At 41.4% G+C, this 12,783-nt stretch overlaps 1 protein-coding gene across 4 annotated transcripts in view; it reads right to left on the reverse strand.

The window, feature by feature from the left end:
• Positions 1-341: 341 nt before the first annotated feature.
• ZNF25 (zinc finger protein 25) overlaps positions 342-12,783 on the reverse strand; it is a 30,210-nt gene continuing 17,768 nt past the window's right edge. For all 4 annotated transcript variants that reach the window (XM_045437225.1, XM_045437224.1, XM_045437223.1 and 1 more), the window contains exons 3-6: positions 6,688-6,814; positions 6,306-6,401; positions 4,015-4,078; positions 342-3,562 (exon numbers count right to left, since the gene is read on the reverse strand). In XM_045437225.1, the coding sequence (XP_045293181.1) occupies positions 2,509-3,562; positions 4,015-4,078; positions 6,306-6,401; positions 6,688-6,814 (1,341 nt within the window). In that variant the 3' untranslated portion in view covers positions 342-2,508. The remainder of the gene's footprint in view (positions 3,563-4,014; positions 4,079-6,305; positions 6,402-6,687; positions 6,815-12,783) is intronic.

Consider the following 12,783-nt stretch of genomic DNA (forward strand, 5'->3'; position numbering starts at 1 on the left):
GGCATGCGTAAGAAGTTGAGCATCACGAAAGTCATCGTTAGGAAGGGGAGGTAAGGGCAGGATATAGATTGGAGCAGCATTTGACAACTGAATGAAGTTCAGGCAGTTCAATAATTTTACTAGTAATGTAGTGATACTAGTAATGTAGATTACTGGTAATGTACCTGGTGGAATTGGGTTGGGTATTGTAAGGGTTTTGTTGTTATTCAATTACGTTAAGTATGACATAAAGATGGTATTTTCTCATAGGACAGTGAGAAAATTATAAAATGATACAGGGAAAGCGGGCCATAGACTTGTAATAAAGTAAAGGAATATTTTAAGTAGGGACAAATTAACAATTCTGTTTAATTCAGACAATGTTTATTTCATACACGTAGTGCTACATTCCATCAGAAGATGTTTGCATTTTATGACAGTTCAACCAGTAAAACACATTTCTTTGAAAAAAAATTCTAATGCTTAGGCTTTTAACATATAAATACAATGTACAAAATAAATATACCACAAAAACCACCCACCCACAAACTGCTGTGTGCATCACTCCTGGAACATGTAGCATATATAAAAGTACACTGTATACATTGATTGTGATGTCTTCAGTCCTAAGTAACAGAAAAACTTGACTTTGTAAAGTGCCAGACAGTAACTGTCTTAGGCTCTGTGAGCCATATGGTCTCCCGTCAGAACTACTCAACTCTGTTCTTACAGTGCTGAAGGCAGCCTCAGGCAGAACAGAGACTGCGGTCTCTGTTTTATTACTTTATTAGTGTTCCAGTAAAACTTTATTTATGGACACAAATCTGAATATAATCGGCACATGTCACAAAATATTCTTTTTTTTTTTTTTTTTTTCAACCATTTAGAAATGTAAAACCACTGTTGGCTTGTAAGGCTACAAAGACAGGCAGCGGGTCACACGTGAGTATCTGAATCATTCGTAGGAAAATGCACAACCAAGCCAAAGCAAGGCACTACAGCAAGAAAGTGAGTGATGAATGCTGGGAGCCAACCTTTTTGTTTTCCAGCATCATTCAAGAAATACAATTATAGTGATAGTCGTAGCCAACGTACGCTTTTCTCGTCTCTCAGACGCTATTCTAAGTGCTTTAAAAATATTAACTCATACCTCCAAGCAATTCTAACATTCTCACTTCTCTTATAGAAAAGGAAACCGAGGCACAGAGAGGGTAAGTGGCATGCCCCATGGGATCTGAGCCTTGGCAGTGGGAGTCCAGAGTCCACACTCTTAACCGCTGCCATGTTGTGTGAAGAACATCCTTCCTCACACAAAATTCTCCTGCAGATACCTCTGCACCCTCCTAAAACGTCAGCAGTGGGACAGACACTCCTTCTTCACACAGCACTGTTTATCATACAGACTGTTTCCATCAGCTGTTTTTTCTTAGGAATAAATGTGTCCCTAATGCAAAATTTGGCTGACCACGAGACAGCTGGAGAATTTTACAAAAAGACTTTTAGCTTCTTTCTGAAGGATCAGTTCAGGAACATCTGAATTCACTTAAAAATGCCAGGAAATAGAGATGCATTAAATTTTAAAAGAACAGTACACTTAAAATACACACTGGAACAACAGGAGTCGATGCTGAGGGTTGACGTGGGATCTCCTCACGCACGTGAGAGCTGCGGAGCTGAGGTTACGGATTTTCCTGTGTACACTTACGGATGGGATCCGTGTACGCACAGACATCTGTGATCGGCCTAGCAGCACACAGACACACGTCAGCTCCACTCAAGGACTTTTCACGTGAGTTTAAGGATGTCGCCTGGCTTCTCAATGGGTTTGTGCTTTTTAAAAAGCTTCATCTATCTATCTATCTAGACATTTGCAGGTTTCTTCAAAGAAAAAAATAACCCGACCCTCACAATCCAGTCGCTGCAACATGACTTCTGGCGTAACTGTCACTCCCACTCAATACGGATACTGAGTTTTTGTCAGGAAATTGACGTATTTGAGATGTCTGCGATGGTTCTATCCTGGCATCGCTCATCTGAAGGTCACAGAGACGTCACTTCTCAAGAAGGGCTTCTGGATCTGTTTCGACATCTAGTCACCCCTTTGAGCGTTCGGAGTCCACCTGTTGTAAAGTATTTCTGAAGCTCAGGATGGACACAGATAGGAGGCTCTCATTCACGTGAGCTTTGGGATATCTAGGGATGGCTGCCCTGACCAGAAACTTCCTGACCTTCGTTTTTTTTATTTGTTCTTCTCTCATGTGATTTCTGTGTTGTGCAGTATACTGTGACTTCTAAAAGAATGGTCTCTCTCACGCTTTACAATTTGTAGAGTGTCTGACACTAAAGTCTAACATATGGTAAAAATTTCTTCCTCTAGATTCAAAGAATTTTTGTGTATTTGCTGTCAAGAAAAACTCTTATGACTGAAACTTTCCCATATAGATGATATTCCTAAGTTTTTTGGCCTTGTGTGAATTATCTGGTTATTCTGAAGGATGAACTCAGAAAAAAGTTCCCAATTCATACTGTTTATAAGCTTTTTTCCTCTGTGTGTGTCTTCTGATGGGCAGTGAGTTTTGATTTCTGGATAAAAGTTTTCCTACACTCCTGACATTCATAGGGTTTCTCCCCTGTGTGTTTTCTCTGATGGATGATAAAATGTGACTTCTGAGAGAAGGATTTCCCACACTCCTTACATTCATAGGGTTTCTCTCCTGTGTGAGTCCTTTGATGTAATCTGAGGACTGAATTCACAGAGAAGGATTTACCGCATTCTTGACATTCATAAGGCTTCTCCCCTGTGTGTTTTCTCTGGTGTTTAGTGAGGTCTGATTTATAGTAAAAGTTTTTTCCACATTTATTACATTCAAAGGGCTTCTCCCCTGTGTGAGTTCGCTGGTGCACCGTGAGGGCTGACTTCTGGTAGAAACACTTGCCACACTCCTTACATTCATAGGGTTTCTCTCCTGTGTGAGTTCTCTGATGAGTTTTGAGGTGTGAATTTCTAGAAAAGAATTTCCCACATTCCTTACATTTATAGGGTTTCTCCCCTGTGTGTGTCCTCTGATGTACTGTGAGGTGTGATTTCTGGGAAAAGGATTTCCTACATTCCTTACATTCGTACGGCTTCTCCCCCGTGTGTGTTTTCTGATGTACCATGAGGTATGCCTTAACATAGAAGAACTTCCCACACTCATTACACTCATAGGGTTTCTCTCCTGTGTGTGTTTTCTGATGTTCCACAAGGTGTGGCTTCTGGTAGAAGGATTTCTCACACTGATTGCATTCGTAGGGTTTCTCCCCTGCATGAGTTCTCAAGTGTCTACTAAGAGAGGACAGGTGGTAGAAGGTTTTCGTACATTCTTTACATTCATAGGTTTTCTCTCTGGCTTGACCTTTCTGTTGTCTTGTGAGGTCTCCATTCCTAGGGACCGATGTCCCACATTCCCTGGGTTTGTCCTTTGAGTGAGTATGCTGATGTATTAGGAGGATAGACTTCTGGCAGAAGGACGTTCCACATTCACTACATTTATAGATTTTCTCTCTGGCAGGAGTTTGCTGGTGTTTTGTGAGTTCTCCATTCCTAGAGAGAAATTCCCAAAGTCAGTAATACATAAGATACTCTGGCTGAGAACCCATTTCTAGAGATGTTCCCATACTGATTCGATTCATGGTTTCTCTACTATGAATGTTCTGACACACACTGTGGTTTAACATTAAGTAGCAGGAACCTTCCTTTGCATTGTATGCAGTCTCTTAATTGCCTGAGATCTGCTTTGGGTAACAAAGCCTCCCTTCCTGTGCAATTGAAGAAATGAAAGACTGCTTCAAAGTTTGAATCTCCTGGTCCTACAGAAGATCTCCACTGGGGAAGAGGGCTTTCCCATTTGGAAAGTGAATTCTTTGGAATTCACTCCAGTGTTTTAGTTTTCTCACGTTTAGTATGAACTAGTGCCTTCCCACTTCCAGTACTCCCATCAACACTTTTTTTTTTTTACAAGTCTTTTCATCTTAAAATCAAAATCTTGAACTTGCCTTGAATTTTCAGCTTGGCTTCCCTGGGATCTTGCTCCTAAGTCATGAATCTTCCAAAGGTCTTCTACAAAGGAATTCAAAATTTAATGCTATTTAAATCCTAACATATTATTATGGTTGTAGGGCTGATTCTTAGGCTTCAGGCCAATCTCCCCAAATAAAGGAATTCTTATATGCAAATTTCCTCTATGCCTTTGGTTTAGAAAAAATATAAACACTAAAGACGGTTGGAGCAGACAAGGGAAGAAATGTCATTATAAACCCAAGTACTCTGACACTTTACAAACATTTTAAAAACCTGGAGAAAAAAGTTAAGGAAAAAGAAAAAGAATGGGGAGCAGAGAACAAAAGACATTCAGAGTGCTGCACAAGAATCTGGGACTCAGAATGCGGTAAGCCCATTATAGACAATGAACAGTAAGTAGGATGACAAGAAAAATTAGTAGACGACCGTGTCCACTGGAAATATTGGGGAAAGATGAAATTGGATGCAAAGCTAAGCCTTTGTCAGCCAGAATTTAATTTACTGTTCATTAGTGACTATAAACTTCTACTTTATTTCCTCTGTACCCACACACGACAGTCTAGATGCCTAGTCTAGTCCCTACAGTGACTAGATCACAACATGTGTGGAGGAACAGTTCCACACTCCGGGCTCTCTCCGTCTCACTGGCGTAATTTTCACCGGGACAGAAGACCCAGGAACACATACATCCCAAAGGAAAGATGATTAAACAGCAGTGTGCAAGCCATCATAAAGAGGATGAGTTTCCATTTGTAGCACAGATGTTTTCAAGCCTGACCACCAAAAAATACTGCATCTCCAAAGTAGCGTTACCACGACCCAATGCCAGTCTTCCACTGCTTTCTTTTTTACAATTTTTTTTTTCAACGTTTATTTATTTTTGGGACAGAGAGAGACAGAGCATGAACGGGGGAGGGGCAGAGAGAGAGGGAGACACAGAATCGGAAACAGGCTCCAGGCTCTGAGCCGTCAGCCCAGAGCCTGACGCGGGGCTCGAACTCACGGACCACGAGATCGTGACCTGGGTGAAGTCGGACGCTTAACCGACTGCGCCACCCAGGCGCCCCTGCTTTCCTGTCTTAGTTTCGACATTTCTGCTTCAATTTACTACATGATCTTTAAGGATTAATTATTGAACATGATCCTGGAACCTTTACTGACCTTTAGATTTACTCCTCTTTAAAGGCCTGAAAGGAAGCGAAAGATAAAGAGCAGGGGCTTGGGGTAGGAATTTCATGGCCTTTGCAGGGAAGATGTAAGAAGTTAACGTGACGGGGACATGTGCAAGGCTAAGTGAGATGCACAGGAAACAAGAGCCTGTGTGTCTTTGGTCTTAAGAAAGGATGAGCCCTTGCAGGAGTGACTGTGAAAGGCATAGAGCAGAAGAAAGGGTCTGTCTCTTGTGAGTTCAGATTGAATATTTCCACAAACATCTAGTGAACAACTAAGAAATACCAGGCATTGTTCCTAGTCCTGGCAACGCAGAAGCTCACAAGTACAGGAAAAGCATTTAAGGAGCAGAGTGAGATCATCTTAGTGGGTTTTCTGTTTTTGTTTTTTTATCTTAGTGTTATAACACTCCAAATAAGGTGCAGATTTTAGGAGGGATAATCAGTACCTGTGTGAAAGACAAACACCATCTAAAAGGAAGTATCAACTCTGAAATAATGTAACTGATGAAAGGCATAATGACTTGTAACCTAATTTCAGAGTTTAAAGAGAGAATAGGAAGTTAATAAACTGGTGCTGAGAATAACTGAGGCACATTTCATTGTTAATAAAAGGAGGGAAATGGCATTCGAAGAAAAATTTATGGTCAGATTTAAGATCTAACACTTTAGGGGTGCCTGGGTGGTTCCGTTGGTTAAGCATCTAACTCTTAATTTCAGCTCAGGTCATGATATCACAGTTTGTGAGATTGAGCCCCACATTGGGCTCTGTGCTGACAGCGCGGGGCCTGCTTAGATTTCTCTCTCCTCCTCTCTGCCCCTCCGTTGCTCATGTGTACACGCAAGGTTAGGCAGGAATTAGTTTTGTATATAGGAAAGAAAAGTAAATCTATTTTACAAAGTCTGGCAAAGGACGAATTTATGTGGAAAGAATGAAAACTGGAGGTGCGATTTATGTTGCTTGCATATGCAGACCAGGTGCCCTCAGTCATTCCCAGATGTATAGGGCATTTAAAAAAGAGATTCCTGAAACATATTTCAGAAGGCAAAGGCACCAACCACCTCACTAGCGACAGGGGTTCTAATTTCTCTCTCACCTGGGTAGTTCCGACGTGGAAATTCCACCTCCAGTATCCACGGTTCTTTTCCTTGCTTCAGCTTGAAGACTGCATTTGCCTTATTCACACAGTAACCTATGAATGGAGAAGAAAACACGGTTTACTGGGGACTTAGGGCCTGTGAAGGATAAGGAAGTACAGTTGGAGAACACTGAAGTCCTACTTTGGCTCGGCAAATTTAGATTCTTTCCCCGGCGAGGGTGGGGACACACATTCTTTCTGGTGCCCGAAATGGCCTCATCACATTTGACCCCTGAAACAAAGCCAATATGGCGCAGCCCTACAGGGACCTTACATGTTGCAGCAACTGGGAAAGGAAATGTGAACTACTGGCAGTTCCACACGGGGAAGTTTTCCTCACCCACTGAGACTAGGTGACCATAGTTCTCCCGCATCACTTCCTTGTACAGGGTCCTCTGAGCAGCGTCCAGTAACTGCCACTCCTCCCGGGTGAATTCCACAATAACATCCTTGAATGTTACAGGTCCCTGTAACAACATATTTTGGTTGAAACTGAAGTATTCAGAGTGGAGTACCATGAAGAAACCACTTGTGAACTAGTTCTTAATGTGCCATCAGGTTTACTCTAGAAAGCTGGATACATTGCTACTCTGTACGTAGATAAAATATCTGCTCACTCTATTTGCTGAGCTACCGCTCCATGCCTGGAATCCTGCCAGGAGATACATAGATGAATGAAAGCAACTGTTCCTGCTGTGAAGGAACACACAGTCTGACAAGGAGGCAGAGACGTAAATACTCAAATGCAATACACGTGGCAGGTGCTCTGACAGAAACATGTACGAGCTATAAAATGGTCACAAGAGGGAGTGGTTACTTGAATTTGGTATTATCAAGTTAGATTTTCTAGGTTAAGCTGACTCATGGAAACTTTGGGAGCAAAGAAGACAGAATTGACAAAGACATGGATGGATGCATGAAAAATGGCAAGTTGAGGAAAATTACAAAGAAGACAGTCTGATATGAGAATAGGGTGTTGGACAAGATTAGTTAGAAGGTAATACAGTCCGGTCCAGTGACAGAATATGGAATAATTTTGAATGTGTCTCTGGATCATTAAAATGTATTTTGCATACCCACTGAATTGGTACCTGCTTATTATATTTGTAATCGTTTATTAAAAATTGGCAAGTTTCGGGGCGCCTGGGTGGCGCAGTCGGTTAAGCGTCCGACTTCAGCCAGGTCACGATCTCGCGGTCCATGAGTTCGAGCCCCGCGTCAGGCTCTGGGCTGATGGCTCAGAGCCTGGAGCCTGTTTCCGATTCTGTGTCTCCCTCTCTCTCTGCCCCTCCCCTGTTCATGCTCTGTCTCTCTCTGTCCCAAAAATAAATAAACGTTGGAAAAAAAATTAAAAAAAAAAATTGGCAAGTTTTATTTCTATTTATAATTAAAAAACTAATTCTAGTATTTTATACTATGTGGACTGTCTTACATGTTTTTGGTGATACATGTGGGTAGTAAGCAGAGCTACAGGAGTAGACTGGCAGCTTAGAAGAAAACACTAAAGGGGCACCCAGGTGCCTGAGTCGGTTACGTGACCAACTCTACATTTCGGCTCAGGTCATCATCTGGTTTGTGAGATCGAGCCCTGCCCCGCGTAGGCCTGCTTGGGATTCTCTCTCTCCATCTCTCTCTCTCTCTGCCCCTCTTCCACTCGTGCTTTTTCGAAGTTAAAAAAACACTAAAGAAGAGGCAAGAGCACATCAGAAATATGGAGTGTTACAAAATTAAGAGGCATACATGAGCAATAAACATTTAAAGTAGCAGCAGTGGGGGCACCTGGGTGGCTGTCGGTGAAGCATCGGACTTCTGCTCAGGTCATGATCTCACAGCTGGTGGGTTCAAGCCCTGCATCCGGCTCTGTGCTGTCAGCTCAGAGCCTGAGCCTGCTTCAGATTCTGTCTCCCTCTCTTCTCTGCCCCTCCCCTGCTCACACTCTTTCTCTTTCAAAAATAAACATGAAAAAAAAAAAAATAAAGTAGCAGCAGTGGGTAAGAAATAACTTCCTTGGAAATTAATTATTGAGAGAAGGGGAGGTTACTTCCCATAGTACCTCTATAGTTTGATAATGGCTAGAACTATAATGCTAATTATTTTCATTCTCATTTTTATTGACAGGACTATTTAGGGCTATGAAATTTCTTCCAATTGTTGCTTATATTTCATAAAATCTGAAATGTGAAAATTTGAGGAACTTCTTCATTGGATATAAATTCTTGCTTCACATTTCTTTCCTGAAAACACCATTCTATTCTTTTACATATAAGTTGCTAATAAGAATTATGTCCATTCAAAAAGAAAAGAGTTATGTCAATTTTATTTTCTTTCCTTGCCAAGAGATGTAGACTTTGTTCTTTGTGGCCTAGAGGACTCTTTTTTTTCCCTCTGCTTTTAGGTCTAATAGTTTTACTAGACTCTCTCTTGGTGTTTACCATTCTGGGTCAGTTCTCTCTGGCACAGAGAGTCTTTTCAGTATGTAATTCAGTTTTCCTTTTCTTTATGGAAAGTTTCCTCTGATTAAATATTAGTTTTAGATTTTGCTATTGACGGATTCTACTTCAGCTTCTACTTCTGTTACCCTGTCTTCCTCTTCCAGTTAATTCTTCCCCCTCCCACTTCCTGGGGTCTCTTTTCCATTTCTCCTGTGTATCATTTATCAGGCGTTCATTCGTCTTCTCCCCAAGGTGCCCTGAAATTTAATCTTCTATTCTGAGATGATGTGCTGTTCTACCATTTCTTTCCTGAGTTAATCTGCTTACATTTTATATCTACTTGTTTTTCCATGTCTGTTCTGAGGCTTTAATCTCTGGGGTTCAGGTTCTTTCCTGTCTGAAACACGTAATATTGGAAGGCTGTACTCTCCTCTACTTTGTGTGTGTTTGGGGGAGGAGTATTGACGTCAGCTGAAAAAATGTCAGTTCACACATTCCAATTTTTCTTGTATTAGCATTATATACATGTTGAGTAATATTTTTGGTTCATGATAAAATGAAGATAAAAGTTTATTTTATGTTGGGGAGGGGTGGAAAGTGTTACTTAGTTCAAAAATGTCTCTATTGGCATAGTATGTTCACATTTTTTTTTAATTTTTTTTTAAACGTTTATTTATTTTTGAGACAGAGACAGACAGAGCATGAATGGGCGAGGGTCAGCGAGAGGGAGACACAGAATCTGAAACAGGCTCCAGGCTCTGAGCTGTAAGCACAGAGCCCGACGCGGGGCTCGAACCCACGGACCGCGAGATCATGACCTGAGCCGAAGTCGGCCGCCTAACCGACTGAGCCACCCAGGAGCCCCATATGTTCACATTCTTGAAGAAAGCACTACTGGGGGAGGTATCTTTAGATTCTGTGTAGTGTTTTTTTTTTTTTTTTTTTAGGGCACCTGATTTCAGCTGCTTGTTTTCTTACGTGCTTTCAGTACGGGCACACAGGAATTCTATTTGTTTTCCTCTGAGTTGCTGATGTTCCTGCACACATTCTGAGTCCCTTCTTTTTTAATCCCAGTGCCAGTACTTGGACCCCACGATTCCAGACTTTGCCCCATCTTTCCCCGATCAGGGTGAGCGCCTCTGCTTGTGGCAGAGTCCACTTGATCTTCTGTTCCTTTACAACTGTGACCTCACCATCCTGTGTCTTCCATCAACCCCCTCCTGACTTCCTGCTCTGGGGGGAGCTCCCAGCTGCTTCTGCTCTTGACAGTGATCTCCCAACTTATACATAAACTGAAGCGTCCTGCCTCCTAGCTATACAGCAGGTTGTGTGGAGATGTTTGTATTTTGCCAGCTAACATTATTCTATAAAAGAAATTGAGAAAATGAGAAAAAGAATCAGTTGGGCAGAAAGAGGCAATGAGTTGAATTTTGTTCACACTGTGAAGTGACTGTTGAACATACAGCTGGAACTGTCCATTTTGGCATGTAAGTGAATTTCCACAAATAATATTGTCATATATATTTAGCAGGGTTCTGGAAGAGTCCAAAGAAAAAAGAAAAAGAAGTCTGTGGAAATAGGAATTTTCAAGATGATGGTAGGAGAAACTAGGCCAAGACCGAAGCCTGACAGAACTTCTGTAAATAGAAGAGCAGGCCAGGAGGAGAGTGCTCAGAAACCAAAGACAGACAGATTCACAACAAATGGGCAGTTCTGTGAAGCCAAATGTAAACATCCAAGGTAGAGTAATTGGGTAAGAGCACAGCAAGGGAGTGAAAGCTGTAGTCATTAAGCACGATGATTGGAGAAATTTTGGGAAGACTTAAAATTCTTCAGAGAAACCAGCTTTTGGATGCACATCCTAACAGCTCGGGAAAACAAAGGCCTGGAGTTTGATAAGGACAGAACAACGGATTTGGCAGGGAAACTGATCAGAGTCAAGCTTCTAGGATTCCTTGTCCTCACCCCCTTTTTAAAGAGCATTCAGGGGGCGCCTGGGTGGCGCAGTCGGTTAAGCGTCCGACTTCAGCCAGGTCACGATCTCGCGGTCCGTGAGTTCGAGCCCCGCGTCAGGCTCTGGGCTGATGGCTCAGAGCCTGGAGCCTGTTTCAGATTCTGTGTCTCCCTCTCTCTCTGCCCCTCCCCCGTTCATGCTCTGTCTCTCTCTGTCCCAAAAATAAATAAACGTTGGAAAAAAAAAATAAATAAAAAAATAAAGAGCATTCAGTTGAAGGCAAGAACTGGTGAAATGAACTGACCACATAAAGCAGAGGAAGACACTGGCTCTAAGTGTGGGAACAAAGCAGCCAGAAAGAGAAACACAAAATGGTGTTATACACATTGTATTCCCTTATAATACAAAAGGGTTTTTGTTTTTGTTTTGTTTTGCTTTACAAGGCAACACCTGTGATGAAATACTTACAAGTACTGTTTTCTTATAGCAATATCGCTTTGGCAATTAAGAGAATACCTAAGATAATAAAATGGACATGTGACTTTTCATATGCGGAGCCAAATGCTACAAGACAAAGAAGGAACACCCACAAAGATCTAATGAAAAACGTTTTGAATCTAAAATCCCATGCCTTGCCAGATTTTCAATCAAGGATAAATTTTAAAAAAGATGTCTTCTTGGGCACCTGGTGGCTAGGTCGGTTAAGCTTCTGACTGCTGATTTTGCCTCAGGTCATGATCTCCTGGTTTGTGAGTCAGCCCTGTCTCTTGGGGCTCATATGTATCTCTGTGTGGAACCTGCTTGGGATTCTCCTCTCCCTCTCTCTCTTTGCCCTTCCCCTGCTCATGCTCACTCACTCTCTCTCAGACTTTTTAAAAACAGATGTTTTTGTAAACATAAGGATACTAAAAGCATACAAACTATGCAACTGTTCTCCAAAGTACTTGGATACACTGAAAAGGAAACAAGAAGGAAAAGCACGTGGTAAGCCAGAAATGACAGCTAACAGATATGAGATCACTAAGAACTTATTTCTGGGATAGCCATAATAGGAAGCTGTGGGGAGTTAAAATGGATTGCATTCAGAGACCATGAAAAGGAATAGACTATTGTGCATACTAAACAATTACACTGTCCTTTCTAGATTACTGATTAGTATGTTAACAACGTGCTCACATCTTTTCATGGAATACTGACAAGATCATTTTCTGACCAGAAGACAAATCTGAAAATAACTGAAATCATATAGATTCTCTGCCCACAGCTGATTTAAACTTAGAAATCAAATACAAAATTATGTAGGAAAGTGCCAAATATTTGGAAATAATATTTGAGCACTTTTGTTTAGTGTTACTGGAAAACAAAAAGTTCTCTGAATGATCAAGAAAATTGATAAAATTATATCCAGAATGATGAAGAAAACAAAACAAGTTAACAATATCAGAAATGAAAAGGGTGACAATTCCTATAGGCCTTGCAAATGTTAAAAGAAGAATACTGTGAACAATTCTAAGTTTATAAATTTGACAACTTAGATGGAATGGACCAATTCCTGGAAAGAAAATATTAAATCTCACTTAGAAATACCTAGAGCTGAATAGTCCTACGTATTTATTCAGTAAATTGCTCTTGTAGTTAAAAACCTTTTGATGTGAGTGATGGTAGAGAGCTTCAAAAATTGTTCCCTCCAACTGAGGCAACCATTAAGCTGGCAAAAACTGACAAAATCAACTTTTTCAGAACTCTAGAATCTAATTCTAAGAACAAATGAAAAGCTTAGAGCAACTAGTGAGGTACTTAAGAAAGAGGATGCTAACCATGAAGAAAGCACTGGTATTTCTGCTTGCCCACCTACCAACCCCCTCTCCAGTGTAGCAAGGGCAGTAGGGACAGTGCCTGTGTTCCTGGTGCAGATTGACAGGGTGAGACAATACAGATTTTGTGTTCAAAAACTGCTAAGTGTATTGATCTGTCTAGTGGTTTCCTGGTGGGTGAGTGCAGAGGCTTGCCTGCCTTTTGCCCTTCTAGGTCTGGAATGGCATCCTGGGCC

The sequence above is a fragment of the Leopardus geoffroyi genome, chromosome D2, assembly GCF_018350155.1.
Source record: "Leopardus geoffroyi isolate Oge1 chromosome D2, O.geoffroyi_Oge1_pat1.0, whole genome shotgun sequence".
Lineage (NCBI taxonomy): Eukaryota > Metazoa > Chordata > Mammalia > Carnivora > Felidae > Leopardus > Leopardus geoffroyi.